General features: G+C 43.8%; 1 protein-coding gene across 4 annotated transcripts in view; it reads right to left on the bottom strand.

Moving 5' to 3' along the window:
* SIL1 (SIL1 nucleotide exchange factor) overlaps nt 1-25920 on the bottom strand; it is a 315807-nt gene that overhangs the window by 79369 nt on the left and 210518 nt on the right. For all 4 annotated transcript variants that reach the window (XM_055142814.1, XM_012933066.2, XM_055142812.1 and 1 more), the window contains exons 4-5: nt 15614-15734; nt 2754-2853 (exon numbers count right to left, since the gene is read on the bottom strand). In XM_055142814.1, coding sequence (XP_054998789.1) covers nt 2754-2853; nt 15614-15734 — 221 coding nt within the window. The remainder of the gene's footprint in view (nt 1-2753; nt 2854-15613; nt 15735-25920) is intronic.

Here is a 25920-nt window from a genome sequence, read left to right as displayed (position 1 = left end):
CGGCCGCGTGCAAGGCAAGCGCTCTACCCACTGTGCTATTGCTCCAACCCCAGAATATAGGACTTGCATTTTAGTCCTGACACTGGGGTTCCCTTGTAAGATGAAGGAATTAGTTTTAATTATTGAAAAAGAAATCCAACAAACCAAACCAAACCAAACTCCAGTAACTGAAAACTTAAATGATCTCTTGCTTTAATATTTTTTTAAAAAATTGTATACCATTTGTAGTCTTCTACATAAAAAGAATCATCAGGAGCAGTGCAGGCATTAAATAGAAGAGAGAGGGGGTACAATGGCTCTTACATCTGCAGAGAAGACAGAACAGGGGCCAACTTTTTTGGTTTTGTTTTGGAATCACACCTAGTGGTATTCAGGGCTAATTCCTGTCTCTGTGTTCATGATTAACTCAGGGTGGTACTTGAATCACTTGTATCACTTGTCTTCCTGTTGATCTTTGATTTGCTCATTCAGGTGCCAATAATGTCTCCATTTGTCCCTGTCGCGTGCTAGTGTAGCCCAGTGATATCTGCTCGCTCTAGGGACAGGAAGTGCCTCAAACCATTATTCAGGGTTTTGATGAAGAAGTCTGACCATCTTGTTGGTGGGTGGCCATGCGGTCTTTTGACGTTCCGTGGAATCCAGTCAGTAACAGCTCTAGTCCAGCAATTGTCTCTGAATCGCATTACATGTCCGGCCCATCTGATTTTTGATGTCTTGGCAAATGAGACAGCATTCCTGATTCTTGACCGTCAACAGAGGTTGGTACTCCGGATTCCTTCTCTCACTTGAGTGAGACGTGATACTCCTAGCATAGCTCTTTCGATTCCTCTTTGGGAAACCCGAATAGCGATTTCATCCTGTTTGCGTAAGGCCCTGGTCTCTGAGGCATACATTAGTGCAGGAAGAAGGGTGGAATTGAAAAGATGTGCCCAGAGCCAGAGATCCTTTGTCCTCTTAACCACTTCTTCAATGCTCTTGAAGGCTTTCCACACTACTCTCTTCCTCCTGCGCAGTTCTGGCGCCGTCATTCCTCATGTTGAGTTCTCAACCCAGGTACACATAACTGCTGCATTCGGAGATGTTCGTTCCATTGAGAGAAAATGGAACATCAGGGACCAGTTCGTTTTTCATGAGCATCGTCTTGTTGAGGTTCAGCTCCAGTCCGATCTTTCCACACTCGCTGTCGCAATCGGCCAGCATCTGTGCCACCTGGCTAATGTCTGGCGTATGAGAACGGTATCATCAGCTAAGTGGAGATGGTGTAGTTGCCGACTGTCTATCTTCACTCCTATTCCTTCCCATTCCAGTCGTCATATGACATTCTCAAGGGTGGCACTGAAGAGTTTCGGTGAAATAGTATCTTCCTGACTAACCCCTCTCTTTACATCAATGATCAATTCCTTGTAAAATGGTGAAATCCTGGTGGTGAATCCGTAATACAGCTCACAGAGGATCTTGATGTACTGAGTTTGGCTAGGGCTTCAATGACTGCTTTAGTCTCAACAGAATCGAAGGCCTTCTTTAAGTCGATGCACATTAGACAGAGAGGCATCTTGAACTCTCTCGAAACTTCAATGAGTTTGGTTACCGTGTGGATATTGTCGATTGTGCTGAATCCTTTTCGGAACCCAGCTTGCTCGCATGGTTGTCCTTCATCTAGTGTTCTGCCTATTCTATTCAGGATGACATGAGTGAACAACTTGTAGAAGACAGAGAGCAGGCAGATTGGGCTATAGTTGCCAATGTCGTGGATGTCTCCCTTCTTGTACAACAGAACGGTCCTGCTGGTTTTCCACCTGGATGGAACCTTGCATTCAGACAGGTAGCATGTGAAGAGCCGAGCCAGTGTACTGATGAGTACTGGTGGCAGATTTTTCAGATGTTTGGGTCTGACCTTGTCCAGACCAGGTTCTGTATGCATCTTTACCAATGAAATGGCGTGTCGGATTTCAGAAGGGAGAACATTGGGAATGACATATACATCCTGTGGAATTTTTGACAGCCATGCCCACCTGCCCACATACCAGGATGGTACTAAGGGGGCCATATGCAGTAACACGGACAAAACTGAGATGGGTTGCATACAAACCAAGTCCCTTAAGCCCTATACTATCTCTCTAGCCCAGGGGTCAACTTTTATGTCTCATTATCACACATGGAGCTCAAGGTGAGGGTAGGATGGGCAGTAATGAGCCTAAGCCCTGACCACAGGAACACCAGTCTCTGCCCTAGACACACACTGCTCCCCTCTGCCAACCTCACCTTCACCAAGAGGTGGATGCACTCTTCCTCACCCCCTCACTTCAGACACCCAACACTGCTGGGTGTAGCCCTGGTAGGACTGAGTACAAAACCATCAGGCCTGTACTGCGAAACAGAAAAAGAGGGCAATCAGAATTATTTCCAAGGCAGTTATCTGAGAGGCCACTTCAGAGTCAACAGAAAAAAATGTCAAAAATGATTTGCAACATTCTTGAGCCATTATGCAATCGCAGCAGCCATTGAAGAGTAATATTTTTTTCTAGTAAAGGTCTGTACATAGGAGTCTTTCCAGACATTAGGGGCAGAGTCAAGGGCTCTCATTCTACCTCTTCTTTCTGCATTTCCTTGTCTGGTAGAGAATAGCACTGGAGGAAACCTCAGCCATCCTCTTGGAGTAGAAATACATTAGCTCTATGTTTCACGGACAAGGACAGGGATCCAGACATCCTTAGCCATTCATATGCTAACTTTCTAGAGAGGGTATCACATACCTTGTCTTCCTTTGAACTCCCTATCTGTGTCCCCTCCTTGAATCTTGCAAGTGCACTCTTGAGGTCCTGAGATGTATAGGTGTTGGTGTTAATGTCCAACCTGTCCAAAGAGAAGCTGAGAGTTAGGATGAAGGCATCATCTTCCCCAGAAAGAAACTCTGGTGGCTGCAAACCAAGGCAAGGTTTTAAGATAGGCCAGCTCCAGCTGAAACAGCACTTCACATCTCTGCCTTTGGATATCCAGAGGTCCAACGGTGACTGTACCTAGATGCTAGAGAAAAAAAGAAATACCACTGAAAATGGGATCAAGTCATGTGGTGCCCACAGAGGCCCACCACGGACAGCAAGCTCTCTGTTGGCTGCTCAGGCAGAAACAAGTCTGCACTGCCTGCAATGCTATTTTCTCACCACATGACAAAGCAGGAACTCCAGAGGGAAAGTGGCCACAGACCCAGGGAGTAAGATGTACGCTACGTATGTTCTTCTTCTAGAAAAGGAAGCAATAGAGTTCTCAGTTTCCCAAGTATGTGCTGACCTGATCTGACCAACCAGCCTGTCTTCACAAAAATGGGTTAAAAAAAAAAGGGTACAAGGAGGCCAGAGTACACAAAGTACAGAGGGTAGGGCATTTGCCTTGCATGCAGCTGATGCTGGTTTGACCCCCGGTATCCCATATGGTCCCAGGAGCACTACCAGGAGTGATTCTTGAGTGCAGAGCCAGAAGTAACCCCTGAGCATCACCAGATATTACCAAAAAGCAAAAGAGAAAAAAAAAAGGAAAAAAGGTATACCTCTAAGACCAGTCCCTGGGCACAGAAGAGACAAAGGAAGTATGTGTCAACCTGACAAAGGACCTGGGAGTGATACACCAAGGACTAAGATCCTGGAAGGCTGGCTACGGAAGGAAGGCTGGATCCGTCCATAGCCAGCCTTCCAGGAAAGGGAGGAACATAATATCCTGTGAGACTGGTCAAGACTAGAGAGGTAGCTTCACAATCAGTCTCCTTCCAGATCTAATCGAAGCCACAGCCATTCATCTGGACTGCAAAGAAGGCATTCACGGGGGAAAGCTGGGGTCAGTGAAATAAAATAAGAGTTATAAAGGACAAAAGGAATCAGAATCATGGAGCATAGGCTGTGCCTGATAAGACTGTCCAGCTGGCACATTATGGATAACCTAGAAGATATACAGAGGAAGAGGAAGGGGGCTACAGCACCGCTGGGCTCCAGCAGGGATGAGCACATCTGTCCCGTAACTCAAGATCCCAGCAGGCCCCCTGGAAGAACAGGCTTTCTAGTTTTGCTCATTCCACCTTGATTCATCCTAATAACACTAAAGCCCTAAGAAAAACCTGTGTTCTTTAAACCTTAGTCCTCTAAACTAAATTAAGAATAGCTGGGGTTGGAGCAATAGCACAGTGGGTAGGGCATTTGACTTGCACGCAGCTGACCCAGGTTCGATTCCCAGCATCCCATATGGTCCCCTGAGCACCGCCAGGAGTAATTCCTGAGTGCAGAGTCCAGAGTAACCCCTGTGCATCACTGGGTGTGACCCAAAAAGAAAAAGAAAAAAAAGAAGAGCTAATCATTCCTATTTATTGAGCACTTTACCATGTGTTGGACACTGAGTTAACCCCTTAAAAGCAATGCCTCTCTCAATTCATTACCACAATCCAAAATAATAGGAGAGAATCTCTCTTCACAGAGCATGATTCACTGCCAGCTGCTTGAGGATGCCTCTGCCCTGCCCCATACCCTAAGAGAGAGTTAAGAAAAGCTCTTCCACACCGAGGGAGGGGCTATATGTCTGTCTTGAGTGGAAAATAGTGCAAATCCCATCTGATAAGGGGTTAATGTCAAATATATATAAGGCACTGACAGAATTTACAAGAAAAAAAACCAACCCCATCCAAAAATGGGAGAAAAAACTGAACAGAAACTTCTCCAAGGAAACAGAAATGACCAAAAGGTACGTGAAGAAATGTACTACATCACCAGTCTCAAAGAGATGCCAATCAAACAATAATAAATTATCATTTCACACCACAAAGACTGGCACACATCAAAAAGAACAAGAACAATTAGTGCTGGCAGGGATGCGGGGAGGAAGGGACTCTCATTCATTGCTGGTGCAAATGCCAACTGGTCCAGTCTTTTTTAGAAACAATATGGGCATTCCTCAAAAAAAAAAATAGAATTGAGCTTTTATATGACCCAACACACAGCTCCTGACAATATACACTAGGGGTCCAAAAACACATAGCAAAAATGCCTTCTGCACTCCTTTGTTTATTGCAGTACTATTCATAATAGCCAGAATCAGGAAACAATGCAAGTGCCTGAGAACAGATGACTGGATAAAAAAACTATGGTGCATCTACACAATAGAATACTACTCAACTGCCAGGAAAAATGAAGTCATGAAATTTGCTTATACATAGACAGGCATGGAGAGTATCACACTGAGTGAAATGAATCAGAGGGAGAGGAACAAACAGAATAATTGCACACATTTACAGGATATGAAAACACAGTATGAGACTAACACCCAATGACAGTAGAAACAAGGTCCAGGAAGGTCCAAGCTTCCTACCATGGACAGTAGAAACTGGTCCATGGTAGGAAGCTTGCTACAAGTCGGGGCTGAGGGGTGGGAGAGTGCAGTTAGGACAGAGAAGGGACCACTATGACAATGATAGTTGAAAATGATCACTCTGGACAAGAGCTGAGTACTGACACAAGGTAAAGTGATATACATGATACCCTTTCAGTATCCATATTGAAAAACACAATGCCTGAAAGAAAAAGAGAGAGAGAGAGAGGAAGAGAGAGAGGGAGAGAGAGAGAAGTGCCTGCTATAGAGGCAGCAGGCTGGAGGTGGGGTGGGGGTGATGGGAGAGAACCTGGGGACTCTGTACACTGGTGAAGGGTTGGGTGGTGGAACATTGTATGACTGAAACCCAATCATGAACAACATTGTAACTGTGTATCTCACAGTGATCAAACTTTAAAAAATGCAAGTCAAATGCATTTAATACCCTTAAACTAAAAACACCATATTAGATGTAGTCTAGTTATCTTAAATGTGTTCAGAAAACTTATATTAGCAAGTCTATTTGTGGAGGGGGGCACGGTTTGGACCACACCTGGTGTTCTCAGAGCTTACTCCTGACTCTGAACTCAGGGATCACTCCTGGCAGGTTCAGGAAGGTGGGGGTGAGGGGTGAGACCAAATGTGGTGTCAGAGATTGAACACAGGTCAGCATGGATTACTACCTCTCTGGCCCTAGAGACTATTTTTGTTTTATTTTGAAGCCACACCAAGGGGCCAGACCATGCCAGTGCTGGGACCTGGTCTTTTCACATATAAAGCATATGCCTAATCCTTTGAGATATCTACCCAGGCCAGCAAGGCTATCTAACACCGAACCTTTTATAGGGTAGCAAATATCTCCTGTGATTTATTGAATGATAGACTAAATGAAAAACAGGCATGGATGGAATGCAAAAACACATACAACAACAACACACACACAGTGAAGTAACAGCTGTGATCACAAGCTGACTGGAAGCTAGCAAGGCAAGAGTATCATATCCCATATTGCTAGCCCTATCAAAATCCAAAGTACACTTTCTATTAAATGTGTATTACTCTCATACCGCTATAAAGTTGAAAAATCCTGAATCAAATTGCAGCAAGTCAGAAACTTCTTTATTTTGGACCATGGTTGAACAGATTGTCTCTGACCTGCTCCAAGATTTGACTAGAACCAATCCATCACATCTCATCTGTTTGTGGCTATAAATGGTACTTCATAGGTCATCCATCATCACCTGTTCTCAGACTCAGCCACACACACAGTGGTTTACCTGGGTGCTTACAAATATACAACCACCCTTAGTAGGCACACTCAATTCACTGTTCACCAATACAATGTTATCACAGAAAATTCCTTTCTTCCAATCAGCAGCTCCATAACCGAGTCTACCCCCACATCTACAATCTTTCTTTTCCTTCTATTACAATGGATGGTGGCATCCCTCTTCCTCATTATTAAACTTTAGTACAAACCCCACCTTCCTTTTCAGAAGTTTTTTTTGGGGGGATGGGGGGCTTGTTTAGGGGCCACACCCAGTGGTTCTCAGATCTTGCTCCTGAGTCTGCTCAGGCAATTATCTGGGTTGCTCAGGATTAAATCTTAGTCTTCCATGTAAAAAGCAATCATTCTACCTGCTTCTGGCCCCCCTTCCAACTGTTTTTTTAACTCCATAATTAGACCACTACCCACTTCCTGTTATCATGCTTTCTCCCTTTTGATTGGATTATTCCACCAGCATACCAATACTCCTTAATCCCGGTCACTAATGATCGAGTCACTGCTCTGCTTCAGGATAATTTTATATCAACTGATGAACACACTGTGTTCATTCACTAGCCTTGCCTTCTTGATTGTTACATTGCTACTTACTTTGCTATTTGCTCTAAGACGGGTTCTACTCTCACAATTCTATTAAAACTATCCATCAATTACTAATCATTAGTAGCCAGATCCAATGGATTCACCACTAACATGTTCCTCAAACACTCAATAGTATTCTACCTGCTGAAACTCTTCCCTTTCCTGACTTCTCATTACCACACTTCCTCCCCATCTCTATCTCAATCCTAAATGCTGGAATGCCTTGACAGTCTTCTATCTATATGCTCTAACTTAATTTCATTTCCGGACTCCGCACCAGGCTGTTTTCACTCGGGGCGCCCCAGAGGGGGGCGGGTGAGAACCCTCCCCACCCCAAAGGATCCAGCCCCGGCAGCCGACCTCCATTACCCAACTGCCACCATGCTCCAGGCCACTTTTCAGATGCTCCAACCAAGCCTCACACATGAGTGAAGTCCCACAGATCCCACATAATGCAGAACTTTGCGACCTTGGACTCTGGACTCAACAGGACAGAAACAGAGATCCTCTGTCCTCTATCCCCCAATCTCCAGTGACCCAGGGATCCAGTGACCCATAAGCCACACCCTGCCACACCCTGCCTCCTTATTGGCCACTCTCCAGATCTCAACGGCTGCTCCTTCGAGACAGGAGTATAAAATGAGGCCCCCATAGTCATGCCACCAGACTCCGCACCAGGCTGTTTTCACTCGGAGTGCCCCAAAGGGGGATGGGCAAGAACCCTCCCTGCCCCAAGGGACCCAGCACCGGCAGTCGACCTCCACTACCCAACCACTGACACGCTCCAGGCTGCTTTTCAGACATATTATAAGACACTTCTTACCCATTTTCCATAATTACCACACCATATTTGATAGAGCTCAGACAGTAGACAACAAATCATAGAGTATATACACACACACACACACACACACATACATACCTCTCAAAGAGCCTGGCAAGCTACCGAAAGAGTATCCTGCCTGCATGGGCAGAGCCTGGCAAGCTACCCATGGCGTATTTGATATGCCGAAAACAGTAACGATAGGTCTCATTCCCTGACCCTGAAAGAGACTCTAATCGTTGGGAAAGATGAGTAAGGAGAGGCTGCTAAAATCTCAGGGCTGGAAGGAATAGAGACATTACTGGTGCCTACTCGAGTAAATCGACGAACAACAGGATAACAATGATACAGTGATATCTTGATACAGTGATAATTTCATTTCATTTTATATTTTGGGGTCATACTCAGGAATGCTCCCAATGCTCTAAGCTATGTGCTCAGGGGTTGCCTCCATCAGTGATAAGGGGCCTCAGAGATCTAGGGATTAAACCCACAAGCAAAGCATGTGATCTAGTTTTTTGAGCTATCTCCGGGACCCCTAATTCCTCTTAAATTAGGAAATGATGCCTAGATTTATATTTTCAGGCCAAACTTTGCCAAGGAGTACCAACCAAACTCTTGTTCGACTACTAATAGACATATCATGGATCTCAAATGTTTAATAGGTACATTAAACTTACTACATCTAAAACACAGATCTCCACTACTCTCTTCATAATTCTGTCCTTTGGTCAAACTTTTCTATTTCAATAGATGGTACCACCAACATATGTATTTGTGGCAAATCCCCCAATAAGGCTTCATCTTGAATCCTTCCTTTTCACTTCCCTTTGACCCCTATATCTACATCATGATCAAGCCCCATTGGCACAGACAACATTTAAATTAAATTTCAAAATTTAATGTAAATGTGACAAATGAAGTCTCCAAGGCATCTACTCTCCATTACTCCATTACAGTACCCTATACTAAGCCACCATTGTATCTTGCATCCTGTCTCTGATCTACTTCTTTCACCCACTTTCAATATATTCTCCATATAGCAGCAACTAGAGTAATCTGCTAAATTACACTAGATTAAATCACTCTCCCAAACCAAATTCTCCAATGGTTTGCCACTGCAATTCTAATTAAATAGAGAACACTCAATATATTGCTTAGAATGTCACAGCATTTGCCCCAGCACAGCTCCAGTCTCCTTCATATTAATTTCCTTCCCTCTCCTACTCTCTAGTCACTCCAATTACTTCCCTGGTTCTTGAATTTGACAATGTCTTTACATTGAAGAAGCCAGGGATTGTTCTTCCCCAAACCCCACCCACAGGAATTCCTCCTTCTATCTTAGAAATGTTCTAACCCTAACTAACCCTATCAACAAATCCCTTACAGAATTAAATAAGCCCTCATTCTCAAGGTCTCAATACAAATAATGAGGCCTTCCTAAATCGTCCTATGTAATATTGTCCCCAAAACTGACCACCTGATTTCTATCCTAGTACTTCTAATGACCTCACTTGAATTTGTTTATCTGTTTTCCATCCCGCTAGTCTCCTTAAGACTAGCATCTTAGCTTTTTTGCTTTGGGGGTTATTTGGCAGGGGAGGTTGTTTTGGGGCCACACCAGTGGTGCTCAGGGACTATTCCTGGTGGGCTTGGGGACCATATGGGGTTCTGGGGATCAAACCTGAGTTGGTGGCATTCAAGGCAAATGCCCTACCCGCTGTTACTATTGCTCCAGTCTTGAAACTTTTTTTTTTGTCTACGACAATGTTCCCAGTGCTATCTCCTGAGGCAGCATGCAGACACTCCATAGACCTTCTGTGAAATGAATGGGTGGGAGAGATAAATGGCCTTGTTCTTGGCCTATCTCTCAACACTGTATCATAATATACCATGGTAAAGGCTCAATGCAAAGGACCAGAAAGAGAGTACAGTAAGTAGGTCACTTACTGTACAGCTAACTGGGGATCTATCCCTGGAATCTCATAACTCCTGAGACTCACCAGGAGTGATCCCTGATCACAGAGCCAAGAATAAGTTCGTATGATGGGTATGGCCAAAAATTTAAAAAAGACAAAAATAAAGGCTTAATACAATATGGTACAACTTGAACCAAGTCTACGCTTCATCCCTGCAAATACAGGATTATTCAAAGAAGGTGATCATTGACAGGAATGTGGTGCATGGTAGAGAATGAGCCTTGAATATGTGCAGCCCTAGGTTCATTTTCCAGCACAAAGAAGAAAGAAGAAAGGAGAAGGACAGACCAGAGGACAGAGGGGAGGTGTAGGGAGGGGACGGGAACCAGTGGGGGTGGGAGTGGCGAGAAGCAGCAACAGCAGCAGCAGCTGGTTGTTCCAGAACTAAAGAGAAAGATGTACTAAAGCAAGGCTGACATAGATACAGACTAAAATCAATGGCAATGGCAAGTCCTAACATGGAAACAAAGAGAAAAACCTGTTGTTCAGAACCAGCTATTGACTGAAGTCAGGCTGTCCCAGGCGAGCCAGATCAGGGGCTCTGAGCCAGGCTTTAGAGCCCACGGGTGTTGCAGAGCTAGAGGTAGCAGAGCAGCCACTGACACATCAGCAGGACTAGCAGGGAGCATGCCAGGATGGTGCTTAATGGACCATCTCCATCTTTAGCTAGCAGAAGTGAAAGAGCACAGAATCAAGTCCACCCAGGAGGAAGACGTCACCGCCAAAGGCTGCAGCGACCCAATGAACTCACAGCATGGAACCCCTCACCACCCCATCTCTGTCCCAGAGTTTCTTTTCATACAAGTTTGCTGTGGCCACGATGCTAAGAAGAAAGGACATATCCTAAGGAGTCATTCCTGCAAAGAACCCTCAGAAACACCCCCAAAGGAGCAGAGAGGCAAGAAAAGGGACAAATATTTCTCTCTGGTGTTGGGTTTGCCACACTTTCAGGAAGGACTCTGCTATCTACTCTACAAGGATTTGAGCAAAGTGCTTTGACAGATGATCTACCACCAGGTGGTGGAGAGATACTTTCTTATTAACTATTAAAAACCAACCAACAGGGCCAGAGAAGGGCTAAAGCACTTGCCTTGCACTTAGTCAATTCTGACTCAATCCCCAGCACTGCACACAGTCTTGTGCCAGGAGTGATCACAGAGTACAGAGCCAGGAGTAAGCCCTGAGCACAGCCAGGTATGGCACCCAAAACCAAAAAATAAAAATAAAAACCAAAACCAATCCCAAATTAACAAAGTTCCTAACTCAATATTCTTTTTTTTTTTTTTTTTTTTTTTTTTTGCTCTTTGGGTCACACCCGGCAATGCACAGGGGTTACTCCTGGTTCTACACTCAGGAATTACTCCTAGCGGTGCTCAGGGGACCTTATGGGATGCTGGGATTCGAACCCAGGTCGGCCGAGTGCAAGGCAAACGCGCTACCCGCTGTGCTATCGCTCCAGCCCCCCCCAACTCAATATTCTTAGACAAAGTAAAAACACAGACTTCCCTAAGATGTGAGAAAAGAACTTCCCAAAATACTCTGAGACAGCCAGAGTGCATATATGTGTGTGTGCTGAGGATGGAGGGAGATTGGCAGGGGTTATAAGAATGAGAACTGACCATGGTAGGAAGCTTGCCACAAGTTGTGGGGAAGAGCAGTTATGACAGAGAAGGGACCAAAAGGACCACTACAACAATGATAACTGGAAATTATCCCTCTAGACAAGAACCAAGTTGCTGAAAGGAGGTAAAGTGAGATGCACAATAACCTATTTGTAAGAGTTATTGCAAACCACAGTGTCTCCAAGGGAAGGGATGGATGTTGGGACATTGACCGAAAATCAATCATTAACAAGTGTTAACATTTGCAAGTGTGTATCTCACAGAGATTAAATAAAAAAATGAAAAAAAATTAAAGGATCAATAAATTGAGGGGGAAAAAGGAAAGATTTGATTCTTTTTAGATGGTTGGGGGAAGAATCATCCAATAACTTGAGTCATTTCATGAATACCTAGGGAGATTTGGGGAGTTTAAGATTCTTACAGTTTGGGGTGACTACAAGAAGAAAAAAAATTCCACTACAACAATATATGGTTGAACTGTCCAGCACTGAAAACTGCCTCAAGGCTATTTCTTGGGGTTTTGAGTGACTAAGGTGCAAAAGGACAGGCTGAGTGACATTTTGTCACATGTGTCAAAAAACAAAACTCAGAAATGGGTCTGTAAAGTCCATTTATAACTCATTTCACTGTCAAATACTGTGAAAATAATAATAATCAAATTAATCAAAGGACTTGTAACACCAACACCACTCAATCCATGATGATTTCCTATGCCTGTACATGTAAGAACAGGAGCAACAAATTATCTCCAATGATCAAATTAACCTCAGGCTTTACACCAGGGTGGAACTGAGTGGTAGAACACTTGCCTAGCATGTGGGAGCCCTGAGTTTGATTTCTGTCATTAAAAAAAAAGAAAAGAAATATAAAAAATGGTGGGAGTCCTAACCATTCAGTTCTGCTACTGCAATAAGAAAGTAGCCCTAAACAATGCATAAAGGAAGGAACATGGCTATGCCCTGGGCAGGACTAGTTACAAACACCAAAATATAAACTTCTAGAAACTTATTTTCATGAGTCATGAAACATTGTTTTTTAACAATTGTTTAAAAAATATGTCAAAAATAGGGTCAGAGGGTAAGAACAATAGTATAGTGGGCAGAGCACTTGCCTTGCATGCAACTCACCTGGGTTTGATCCCAGAACCTCATTATGGTCCCCCCAAGCATGATCCCTCAGCACAGATCCAGGAATAAGCCCTGAGCAACACCAAGTGTAGCCCCCAAACAACAAAAATACAAAAAAATAGGACCATAGAAACCAGTTGTCTGGAGTGCAAGCTTGCATTTAGAAGCCTTTTGCTCCATCCCTGGTACCACACAGTCAAACTCCACCAGAAGCAATCCCTAAGTAGAACTGGGAGTAGTATCTGAGAATCACTCACCGATGTTTTTTTAAAAAAACATTTTGCTAGTTTTTGTGTTAGAATCTTCATGGTCAAAGAACATAAAGTAGAGATAGAAAAGTCTCTTCAACAAATGATGTAAAAGAATGTGAAAAAATAAAAACATGCTAAAGAATAAAACAGGACCACAACCTCACATCATACACAACATTAACTCAAAATGGATTAAAGACTTAGAGTTAGAACCAAATCCATAAAATACATACTAAAACAGGCAAAACAATCCATGATAATGACTTTAGTTGTGTCCTCAGTGATTCTACTCCATTGGCAAGGAAAAATAAAAGTAAAAATAAACAAATGAGACTCCATCAAACTAAAAAGTTTATGCACCTGGGGAAAAAATATAGGGATGAAGAGACAGTCCAGCAGTTAAAGCTTGCCTTGCATGCAGACAACCCCAGTTCAATCCCCAACATCCCACATGGTCCCCCAAGTCTCAACAGGAGTGACCCATGAGCTCAGCCAGGACTAAGACCTGAGCACTTCCAGGTGTGTCCCAAAAACAATAACAAAAACACTGTTGCTAAAACAAGATATTCAGACCATATATCTAACAAAAAATTTTTTTCCATCAATATATGGGGAGAGGAGTTTAATAGACACTTCTCCATAAAAGACACAACAGACTGTCAGTAGTCACATTTGAAATATGTTCATCATCAGGGAAATGCAAACTTTCTCACTTTAGTGAAAATGGCATCTATCAAAGCAGCAGAACAAGTTGGGTTGGGATTTGGCTCAATGATAGGGAACTTGCCTTGCATGCAGAAGGCCCTGGATTCAAATTTTGGCAGCTCATGGTTGCCCAAGCACTGAGCCAGAAGGAGCCTCCAAGCAGTATAGGTATGAGGCAAAAACCAAAAGAGAAAAAAAAAACAGAAGTGCTAGAACCCTCATTATTCTTGTGGGAATGTAAACGATTCACTCTTGGTGGAAAACAGTACAGAGATTTCTCAAAAAAAAAATAAATAAATAAAAATAAAAATAGAACTACCATATGATCCAGCAATTTCACTCCTAGGTATCTATCTCAAGAACACAAAAACACTAATACATAAAGATACATGCACACTTATGTTCCCTGCGGCGCTATTTACAATAAGCCAAGATCTGGAAACCACCTAAATTCCCAACAACAGATGAGCAGAGAAAGAAGGTGTGGATACTCCATACAACGGCATAAGTACTCAGCTGTGAGAAAAGAGGAAGTAGCATTTTGCTATCTCAGAGATGGAGCTAGACATTGTCGAGTCAAGTAGTGGGAGAAATTGTATAGCCAGTAAGATGCTTGCCTCGATTCAATCACTGGCACCTCATATAGGTGCCCCAAAGCACTGCCAGGAGTGATTCCAGAGCACAGAGCCAGAAGGAAGCCCTGACCATAGCTGGGTATGAAGCTCAGACATCCCCCTCCCCAAAACAAGTATTTTAAAAAGTTAAGCAAAGTAAGTTCAAATGTGAAAGACAAATACTGAGGGAACTCGCTCACCCCTGGTATATAAAGAAACAAAGCAAGGAACAAACCATAGAACACAACCTCTTAGACTCTGATAGCATAACTAAGATTAACAAGGGGTGAGGGGTATAGACAGGAAGGGTCCTATGGCAAGTAATGGGGGGATAGTAATAGTTTGGGGGTGCATGGCTGATATCCACACTTCCCTTTCAAAATGCACAATTCCGGGGGCTGGAGTGATAGCACAGCGGGTAGGGCGTTTGCCTTGCACGCGGCCGACCCGGGTTCGATTCCCAGCATCCCATATGGTCCCCTGAGCACCGCCAGGGGTAATTACTGAGTGCAGAGCCAGGAGTGACCCTTGTGCATCGCCAGGTGTGACCCAAAAAGCAAAAAAAAAAAAAAAAAAAAGCACAATTCCAGCAGCTGCTGCAACCCCATATCCAAACCTCCTCCTACCTCATACAGAAAAGAGCCAGCAAAACAAAACTTGGTAATTCATGGCAAAGGATAGAAAATTAGAGACAATGAATTATCCAAATCAAATCATCGAAACTGGTTATTAAAAAATAAGGCAAACTCTAACAGTGAAGAACTTTTATACTCTAAGAAAGCCTGCTTTAATATGGACTAACAAGAGGAAAACTTATTCTGAATTAAAGACTTTAAAATGCAATTTTATTGTTCACCAAGGAAGTATTACTGCAAAGCAGAAGGCCTAACAGGCCTGTTTTAATGAATAGATGACTCATCTGTAATCAGTGCATTAATTGTTGGGATTCAAATGGGTGCTCTTAAAGTACTGGGAAAAACAGCTTCCTTTTTAAAGCAGGTTAAGCATTCCCCCTGCAGCCTTTTTTAAAGTATAATTTGCTTTGCAAACTATTTCTTTCCAAAGAATATAGAAGTAAACTCCCATAAAACCCTGACAGATTTATCACAAATTCTAGGCTACTGCATTTTGGTTTTGTTTTTTAAGTCACATGAATTTAGGTAAGGCACATTGCATTGTCACACTACTTTAGTGTTTTTTTGTTTGTTTTTTTGTTTTGTTTTGTTTTAAATAATCAATGCTGTTGCATGACCTCCCAGTCCCTAGGGTGACACTGTACCTTTTGCCTTTTCTTGACACTTTCAAATTACTTTGGAGTGTGTCCTCATCTAGAAGTTTTGCTTCTCTTGCCCCAGTCTGGAGATTCATTCGCACGTGGCACCCTGCAGGAACGGCCTGACCTGAAAGTCAAGAAGAGAGAAGGTTCAGGGGATATAAGGGCCACCTGCCCTGAGATGCTAAGTGACAGGCTAACAAGCCAGGAGGACTCCGTATTTCGTGAAGACAAGATGCTGCTGTGTCTGGGTACCCAAGCCCATCTCCCTAATACACAAACCACTCTGACTGCTAATCTGCATGGAACTAAAGAAGGGAAGGTGAGCAAGGCCATCGGCACCTCAACCTAGGAATCAAAGGCCCCCAGAAACCATTGTGCTTTCTTTACAACTGAGCTGTCATAGACCTTTAGAGTGTATAGATGAATGATGAGGACCTACTCACACTTCAGGGCATGGTTACATTACTGTCTCCTCCATGATACCTTCCTGGCTCTCCCTGAAGTCCCACGAAACTACAACCTCCCATTCCAGCATTCCTCCCATTCCACCGCACCCCGCACATATATTTAAAGCAAGCTTCTAGGAGTCTCTCTGGTCCCCAAGTGCAGGGATCTTTCTTCTCCTTATTTCCTTAGCCACTAGGCCAGAGATTACCACCTAAATTTCATGGTGTTTAATGTTTACAAGGGAAGAGAAAGAAAATGGAAGAGTTTGAGAAGGTAGCAAACCACGGTAGCATGGATTAAATCCGAGAGAAACTAAAAACCTACTCCCTACCTATCTCAGAAAAGCTGATCCACTAGCCAGGAAAACAAGAGTTGCGAATGGATGGGTTATATACACACTTTGTACAACTACACAAGGACAGTTACAAAGCAATTGTGCAAGACCACATGCCACCAAATGGAATGTGACACTCATTTATCCAGGCATGCACTAGTATTTACCCAGTCATGACTGGGTACTAGACCACTGTGAGAGGCTCTAGGAGTACAAAGAAAAATGTTAATAGCCACAAGACTGGGAGTTTCAGATGGGGCTCCTCAGCAAACTGGAAATGGTGAAGCAGAGATGTAGCTCTGACACCTGAACTCTGACTCACTTTCTTCTGCCAGAGGATGCCTCACCTTGCTGATACTAAATCTAAAGAATAAAAAAAAAAAAAAGTGCCAATCTGGAAAAAATGCTTTTGGGGGAAGTCTATAGACAGGTGAATGATTAGTAAACTTGGAATAAAAATGGGTGATTAGGGAAGGGGCCAGAGTGATAGTATAGCGGGGGAGGCATTTTCCTTCCACGTGGCCACCCCCAGCCCAATCTCCAGCATCCTATACAGTTTCACAAGCACTGCCAAGAATAATTCCTAAGTGCAGGGCTAGAGTAAGCCCTAAGCATCACTAAGTGTACCCCAAAAAACAAAGCAAAACCAAAAAAAAAAAGGTAATTATGGAACAAGAACTACAAAGCTCTCAGTTTCAGCAGGACCACAGTGAACTCCAAGTTCCAACAACAACTGTGCGTTCTACCAGAGACCCAAGCAGTCAGGGAAGCACAGTGCCAGGCGAGGCTGCTTCCTCATACCGCTTTAGCAGGGTGCTTAAGTACATGAGTGTACATAAACGTATACTATTTAGGTACGTAATAGACAAACTTTCTTTTTTTTTTTCTTTTTGGGTCACACCTGGCAACGCACAGGGGTTACTCCTGGCTCTACACTCAGAAATTACTCGTGGCGGTGCTCAGGGGACCGACCATATGGATTGCTGGGAATCGAACTCGGGTAGCCCACGTGCAAGGCAAACGCCCTACCTGCTGTGCTATCACTCCAGCCCCTATGTCTAGGGGCTTTCTAACCTCAAACCTATCCCAATTGTGAAAAGGGTAAATATGTATGTGTATATACACACACACACACACACACACACACACACACACACATATATATATATATATATATATATATATATATAGAGAGAGAGAGAGAGAGAGAGAGAGAGAGAGTAGAATGGGGAAACCTTTGGAAGGAGGTCCCTGAGCAGATTAATTTGGGGATTAAATAAAGTAAAAAGCAAAACCCAGACTTGGAAAAACAGGAATCCCTGCTGGCCCAGGTTCAGATCTGGGAAGTTGACAAGCTTCATTCAGAGAGTGAGGAGCAGAAAGGCCACAGAACTGGCAGGGCTGCAGGGCTGCTGGGGGGACAGCCAGGCTGGCTAGGAAAACAGCAGAAGGCTATTCTGGTCCAGAAAGGAGATGAGCTCAAATCCTTATAACAGAATACTGGTTTTCCTATGCCAGTAATGATGGGGCAAGGGGTAAATTCTTTAGTATGAATTTCATCTCTGACCCTTTTAGAGGATGAGGCTAGCTTACCTAGAGAGCTCTAAAATTGATATAACAACAGAGATCTCACTGACTGCAAACAGGGCATCCTGCATATTCCCAACACTTTACCATCCCCAGAACCAATCTATCTGTAAAACCTGGTGATTGTGAAACCAGAGCGGTAGCACAGCAGGTAGGGTGCTTGCCTTGCATGTGGCCAACCCGGGTTCACTCCCTAGCACCCCAGATGGTCCCCAAGCACCTCCAGTAGTAGAGTGCAGAACTAGGAGTAACCCCTCAGCAGCACTGTGTATGGCCCAAAAATACATCCCCCTCCAAAAAAGAAAAACCCACCCCGGTGATTGTTCCTAGATTCAGACCCTTCTCCTGTCCTCCACATCACTGTTCCTGTCCGGATCTGCACCAGCTCACCCCTGAGCATTTGCCAGTCTTCCAACTGGCCTCCCAGTATGCTTACTTTCCAATAGATTGTCACAATGAAGGATTCTTTGTAACACACACCTAATTGCCATCCTCCTACTTCAAACCTTCAGTGGCTTGTTACTACTCTTTGAAAATGAAAATCTTCACATTGGCCCTGGTCCTTCTGTACCAGTCCCTACCCTACCCTATCTCTTGAGTCCTCAGGTCTGGTCCCCCCTTTCCTATGCTGGGGCAATAGCAGGCTTTTCCCACACCAAAAAAAATAAACAAAACAGGGTCCATCCTACCAGGAGCTATCCCATTGTCAAGGGACTCTTTGTCAGAGGCCCTTCCTGAGAGGCGTCCTCTCCCCACACCAAATCCGGCCACCCTGACAGCCCCCACAGCACCAAGAACCTTTTCCTGACAGCATTTAACACAACCAGGACTTGTAGCTCACTTTATTATTTTTTTTTAATCATTGAGCTTGTTAATGTAAATGCTCACTATTTTACCCCCAGGACTTATCACATGGTCTAGTATATAGGAAACCTTCAAGAAATCATTTGCTGAGTGATGATTTTTAATAAGCCAGAGAGAAAAATCCTAGCTGGTCTAGAAGTGTACAGAAAAGTTAACTAGAATTTTTAACCTTTTAGTCAAAGTTAGAAATGAAAAGGGAAAAAAAGTGACTTTGTAAGTTTCAGAACATAAAAGGTTATATCATGCCAAGATGTAGGACAGGGAAGAGACTAGGATTTTATGTGAATCAATTTATTTGGGGAAAATTCCAAAATTACTCCCTTCACATAAGCCACCACAGGGGGCAAGAGCAAGCACAATAGCATTAACTTAAAATACAGGTTACGCACATTCAAAACACAAGAAAACCAGCCAAGGCAGGAGCAGTGGCAGAGGGAGCAGAAAATGCAGAAGATTCAGATGTTTCCACCCCACTGGAGAAAGGCCAAGTTTGAAAGAGATCAGACCTGCATTCGTCCAGGGCTTTTGTGAAGGATGACAAGGGACCAGAGGGCAGAACAGGGGCCCAAAGTCAGGGATACATGCAGGGAAGACTTAGGAATGGAAGGAGTGGACATAGGAGAAATACTTATAAATTACACAAAACCCCTTTGTCCACAATCAATCGCACACAATCAGGGAGACCTCGTCACAATTTTTCTAACAGAAACTTTTGTCCTTTCCTCTCCCTTACTCATTAACTGAAATTTCACTACAAGGAAAAGCTGTCACTTCCCCAGTGATTTATTTATGTTTCCTAGCCACACCCAGCATTGCTGAGAGCTGACTCGTGGTTCTGTGCTCAGGGGTCATTCCTGGAGGGACTCAGGAAAACAAATGTAATATCAGGATTGAACCCGGGTCAGCTGCATGCAAAGCAAATATCCTACTCACTGTACTACTGCTCCACGCCCTGACACCATCTACTTATTTATTAGTATTTTCCCATGGATATTTTATTCCATGTATCATTATTTTTTTGTTATTCAAATGGTCTTAGCTTTGAGCACCTTCCTCCAGATTGACTCTCAAGTTCCTCTAACAAGTGCCTTCCCCATCACTTTCTTTTGTCAGGATTTCCTTCCTTCCAGGTCCCATAGTATGTTCCCAGTTTATCTTGTATTTTCTTTCCCACAACCCTGGAATCTGTGACTCCTCTTAAGGAAGCTTACTTTATCAAAATCACACTCTGGGTTCTACTCTTAAAGGCATTATTGCGTCTAGGCTCTGTCTACGACAAAGAAATGTATACATGTGGTTACATACATACACATTTCTATGTCTTCATCTATGTGCCCATATACCAATGACAACAGACAAACTTTGGGCTTAGGGCTGGCTTCGGGGTAGGCTGCCTGCTTTGCCCAAGGGTTCAGTCACCGGAGCACCCCAAAAGCTGAGAGGGATCAAGCAGACACAACCAAGCATCAAGTACCCCTCCAAATATGCTTACCGCCCCAGAGGGCACTGCAAACCAAGCTGTGCAAGAGCACATGTATGAGAGCTATAAGCACTGCAGTCAGCTGTGTTGAACCTCAACCATCAAGATCACACAAAACAATGGGAAAGGAAGTGGGCATTTTTTTAAATACTCTAAACAAAACAAAACATGCTTATCCTGATATATCAGATCCCAACTTAATAACACAGTGCTTTTTTCTTCCTTTCCTTATTTCAGTTCTAAAAGACATATAAAGCAGTTTCAAAAATATCAAACAGGCTCTCCGCCGAGATGTAACCCGAGTTGCTGAATGACCATGATCCCGGAGGCCAGCTAAACTACTTTTGGTACCATCAGCTTCTTGCAGAAATGTCTCTAGACTGTGAACTAAGCCACGGCCCCATGCCACCCCAGGAGGAGAAAGGTTTTTCTCTCTCCACTTTTTCCTTCCCAGGGGGGAGAGCGGGGAGGAAGGCATGGTGACCACCATCTTATAAGGACCATTAAAGAGAGGTACGAGCTTGCAATGATGCAATTTCTAACAGAATTTTCCCTGGACTTAGTTACTAAAATACTAAAATACAGAAATCTAAAACTGCACAGCCACGACCTCAGATCTCTTCATTCTCAGCAATGGAAAACAAATTATCAAATGCTTCCTTTTCAGCAGGTCTGATTTTGAGGGGGAAACTCCAAACAATAATAGTGAGTTGCTTGTGGAAATATTGAATCTAATCAAAGTAAAGAGAAAGTAAAGTGAAAATTATTAGCCTCACAGGTGGGGGGGGATGGAAGTAGGAGGGGAGGTATACTGGGGTTCTTGGTGGTGGAATATGTGCACTGGTGAAGGGATGGGTGTTCGATCGCTATGTAACTGAGACTTAAGCCTGAATGTTTTATAACTTTCCACATGGTGATTCAATTAAAAAAATGAATTAAAAATATCAAACAGGATCAGGAAGAATGGCTCAAAAGGGTCAAAATGCATGCCTGGCAAACACAAGACCTTCAGTCTGAATCGTAGCATCACTGGTGGGGTCCTTGTGTTCCCCAGAAATGCTGGGTCACATCACAGAACTCAAGCCAACCACCAGGTCCACACAGCTTGATCAAGCATAGCCTGCAGAGGCCTCTCTCTGACAGTGTCCAAAAGTAAAAAAAAAAAAAAATTAATTAGACAATAAGGAAACCAGACAACTAAGGAAAAAAACTAGACAACAATATTTATGTATAGTTCCTTTATCTTTAGGTTTACAGGACCTTGTTCAGATAGGTCTTGCAAAGTCACATTGGTTAGCTCCTTTCTTCCCTACCCACTTCAGAAGGATTGTTACTAATTTGTAATACTTGGTTGTTAGTGTCCTTTGTTCTATTTTGTGGTTAGCACTCCTCCACAGGCTGGTTGGCTTAGTTGATAATTTGAGGGCATCTGAAGGGTGTGTGAACCATTACTCCAGTTCTCAGAGTCAGAACTGTATAAAAAAAAAAAAGAATTTGGGGGCGGAAGGAGGTTCTCAAGCAGTGCTAAGTGGGCCCGAGGGACCACTCCCTATGATACTTGGCCCCAGCTATGCACGCTTGAAGGTTAATGTCAGGGCCCTTCGGTTCAGTGCTGGTCCCATCCAGCAAATGTGAGATGTCCCTAAGGAAAACCCAGGTGCCAGGCAGATGGATGGGAAGGGCAGACACAGCTAATGTTCTCAGGGACCTCCAGAAACATACCCAGCTGTCCTGGAGGAGGCAAGCAGTGTCCGGGCTCAAACTGAGGGGCTGGTGCATGCCAGCCATTGTGCTCCAGACCTCTGAGCCACCTCTTCAGCCCCTTAGTTATTTTGAACCCAGTACTGAGGTAGCTTGATTTCTGTATTGATTCATTGCAATGAATCAATACAAAAGAAGTTAAAATGTGTAATATGAAGAAGAGCTCTTTTTTTTTTTTTTTTGCCCCCTGGAATTATCCAGTTGTTCTTTTTAGTTTTGATTTTGGTTTGGTTTGGTGGCCACACTCAGCAATGCTCAGGGGTTACTCCTGGCTCTGCACTCAGGAATCACTCCTGGCAGTGCTCTTGGGACCATATGGAATGCCATGGGTCAAACTTGGGTTGGCAGGGTGCAACTTACCTGCTGTACCATGACCCCCCGTTACTACAGCTTTTTTTTTAATGTTAAAATGTCCTTTTATAAAATGAGATGATGATGAGGGATGATAATGGGCTATTGCTACATTAACTCAATAAAGGGAAATATTGGATTTCTGGCACCCAAACATTCTTTTAAAGTTGCTTTGGTCCATAAAGCACCACAGTCAGGAAATTACTGACTAGATCAAAATTTCTTAGGACATTTGAGATTTATTTACATTGTATACTCTGAAGTATGTAGTATATAAATTTTACCTCCATAAAGTTATTTTTAAAATCCATTCTTTGGACATAACACTATCTTCTTCTGAATCCCAGAGAAGCAATTAATCTATAGGACACAGTTAGGATGACAGCATCTCTTGAGGACAGGATAAAGAGCTAAGCTCGAAGCCCAAGCACAGGCCCTAAAGCACAGTTCTGGGCAAAACAGAAAGAAGTAACCAGGCCTGAAAAAGTTGAGGCCATAAAGCCCCAAGGCAAGAGGAATCCTGGCTGAAGGGAAGGCAAGAAATAGTGATCCAGAAGAGAAGAGTTAATCAATTCTAACCTCAGGAGAGGAAGGCAAGTAAGAGAGGAGTGTGGAGAACCACTAACGAGACTATATAGGAAGTGGTGAACATTCACATTTGAAAATATAAATGAAGCATATTTATAAATGAAATTCCACCCATAGTCAATGTATGACCACCGGCAAAGCTATTCACCTTTCGGGGAAATCTGCTCCCACACAGTCCTTGAGCTTTCTCAGTGCCCAGGCATGAGAGACGGGCTCTTCCTGAATGCACAGTGGCAGTTGTTTGGCTCCGGCATCAGATGCCTTAGTAGTTAGATGGCGTGAGGAGAAGTGAGAGATAATGGGGTACCCTGTGTAGTCTCCCACATCAAAACCTCCCCCAGTGAGGACTTCTGGTCTTTTAAAAGAGTGAGACCACGATACAGTAGCAGAAAAGCAGGAGGTGCTCTGGTTTGGCTCCCTCAGAGAAGAGCCAGCAGGGCCACCATATTCCACTGTTGTTTTAGGTTGGGGGACTTTAACCAAATGCCTTTAGTTTTCTGACTCTCTGTACCTTTCTGTGTCAAATGACAAGACTCTGAGGGGTCTGCTTTCCCTAATGTGTTGAAGACTGTCATAAAGAACAAATAAGAAAACAATTGTGTTGGTGCCTATAAGGAAATACAGCCCCCAAATGATAAATGTCAACCAGGATGAAACAAACATTTTATTTACCGAATTCTATATAGGCATGGGAAAACAAGAGCTAAAAAACCCTACTGTGTGGTGTTTCTTAAGTGCAGAGACCAGTTACTTGCACCCATAGCTCAGTGCTAGGCACACAGCAGGACTCTAAAAGGTCATTTTGAATGCTGATCCCTGCCTCTGACTTCCCAGGTCAGAAAGAAAAGAGGAACAGGGAACAGGAAGCAAAGCCACTCACCTCACCGGGGCCTCCAAGTCCCCAACCGGGGTTGGTCGGCGCTGACAATTTACAGGCCTGGTTGCCATGACTACCACAGCCCTCTCCTGCTTTTTATTCAGAACCCCTAAACAAGCCCTGGCAAGATCCCTGCATCACACAAATGAGCATCTATCCTGGCTCCAAAGCAGCACTTGAACTAAACCAATAACAAAACAAAAAGTCACAAACCTCTCTAGGATGCTGAACCCAGAACCAATGCTTAATGTTTTTACTTTGTTTAAGGGAAATACAAAGGGAATTTTATTTTTTAATAGCCAAAAACAACAAAACAGAAAACCATGGTCAATCAGTCTAAAGTTATGCTTTTTATCTAAAAGTACTAAATAATGACACCCCTTCCCCCAAAAAAAACCACCAGTAATTCTCCAAATGGATATATAATCTGGGAAGAGCTTTAGATTCATGTAGAACAGTGGGGATTCATGTAGAAATCCCTGAAACTGGCCCAAAAGGAATTACTAGCTGGACTTAAAAATTAAAACTGGCAAACTCCTTTGGGGTTGGGCTGTTGAGATCATAAAGGAGTCCCTTATCTTGTCCTCGTCTAAAGGCCATACAAGGAAGACAGCATGTAGGCCAAACGCTTATGCCTCAGAGGACCAGCCCACAGAGGAATTTGTTGACTACCTCGGTGCCCACTGTCTGCAACCTGCCCTTTCTAAAAACAGACTTTCCCGATCTTCTATATAAATTACTTCCTGTGAACATACGGGTGAGACAGTTTTCTAGGACAGCAATCTGCCGTCTTCTGACCTGCTGGCTTGTTGTGAATGACATTCCTTGCCTACCTCCTATCTTGTCTCTTAACTGGCCATCACATAGCAGAGGGAACCAGATATGGTTGCACCCCTACCTACAGTGGTTTCCTTAGAGCAAGAGTGCTGGAGTTTCCCTCAGGAAATGGTTACCTGGTTACCTCCACCTCTCTATCCACCCCCCGAACTATCTTCCAAAACCTTATCAGCTGTGACCAAACCACTATCTCCTTCCCAGTCCTGAGGGAGGACAGACACCAGCTACCACCTGTCCTCCTTGAGAACCACAACAATATACCAACCTCTTTAGACAGAACTCACAGGAGAAGGGGCTCTTCTAGGACAGGCGTGAGATTGCTCCTCACATGTCCTGCATTAGCGTTGGAGAGGTTCTCTGACCACCCATCAGGACAAAGGGTCAGACCTCCCACTTCAGGGACACACTAACCACTAACAGGCATTTGCGATGCACTGGGTAAGAAAGAGATATGAAAGTGATCAACCCTTGCTGTTGGGTATCAAAAAAATGAGGGAGGAGGTTAACAACAGAGAGTTCTGAGACTAGAGAAGAGCTGTCAGAAAAGCAAAGATCACCTAATCAGGGGACAAGGAGTTGGTGCCCTGAAAGCATTCTGAGTTCAGCGTCTAGAGGAGGGAGCTGAGGGATCAGAGGGTTTGTTGAAAAATTGTAATATTAGTCCTAATTAGACATGAAAAGCCTAAATCAAAGGACTAAGTAGGGAGTAAGAAGAATGGGATCGTATTAAGAGATGATAAATCATTTTAACCAGAAAAACTAGAAGTCCTCTCAGGGCTTGTCAGTCCTCCTCCCTCAAAAGTACTGGACCTTTAACCACATGCTCCCACAAACCTAGGGGACTCGTGAGAGCTCCCCCAAATTTTGGGGGGGACCATACCTGGATGTGCTGAGAAACAATTCCCATATCTGTGCTTCAAGGTTGCTCCTGGGAGCAGGGAAGACTGTGGGGGGTTGAGGAGGGAACACGGGCCTCCTGCATGCAAAGTGTGCACTCCAGCCCATTCAGCACCCTCGCCAGGCCCATGTCTCAATCAAGCAGAGGATGGAGTAAAGACTAATGGGGGAGAGAGGCAGAGGTGCTACTTTCTCCAGAGGAGTGCCCATTAAAATCCCTCCAGCTCCACCCTCAATGTGTCCCATATTCTTCCTCAGCTTAGAAGACTCAGGAAGTGACACGTAAG

Source organism: Sorex araneus, chromosome 6 (genome assembly GCF_027595985.1).
Source record: "Sorex araneus isolate mSorAra2 chromosome 6, mSorAra2.pri, whole genome shotgun sequence".
Classification (NCBI taxonomy): Eukaryota; Metazoa; Chordata; class Mammalia; order Eulipotyphla; family Soricidae; genus Sorex; species Sorex araneus.
This window is presented reverse-complemented; position numbering and strand designations above follow the sequence as displayed.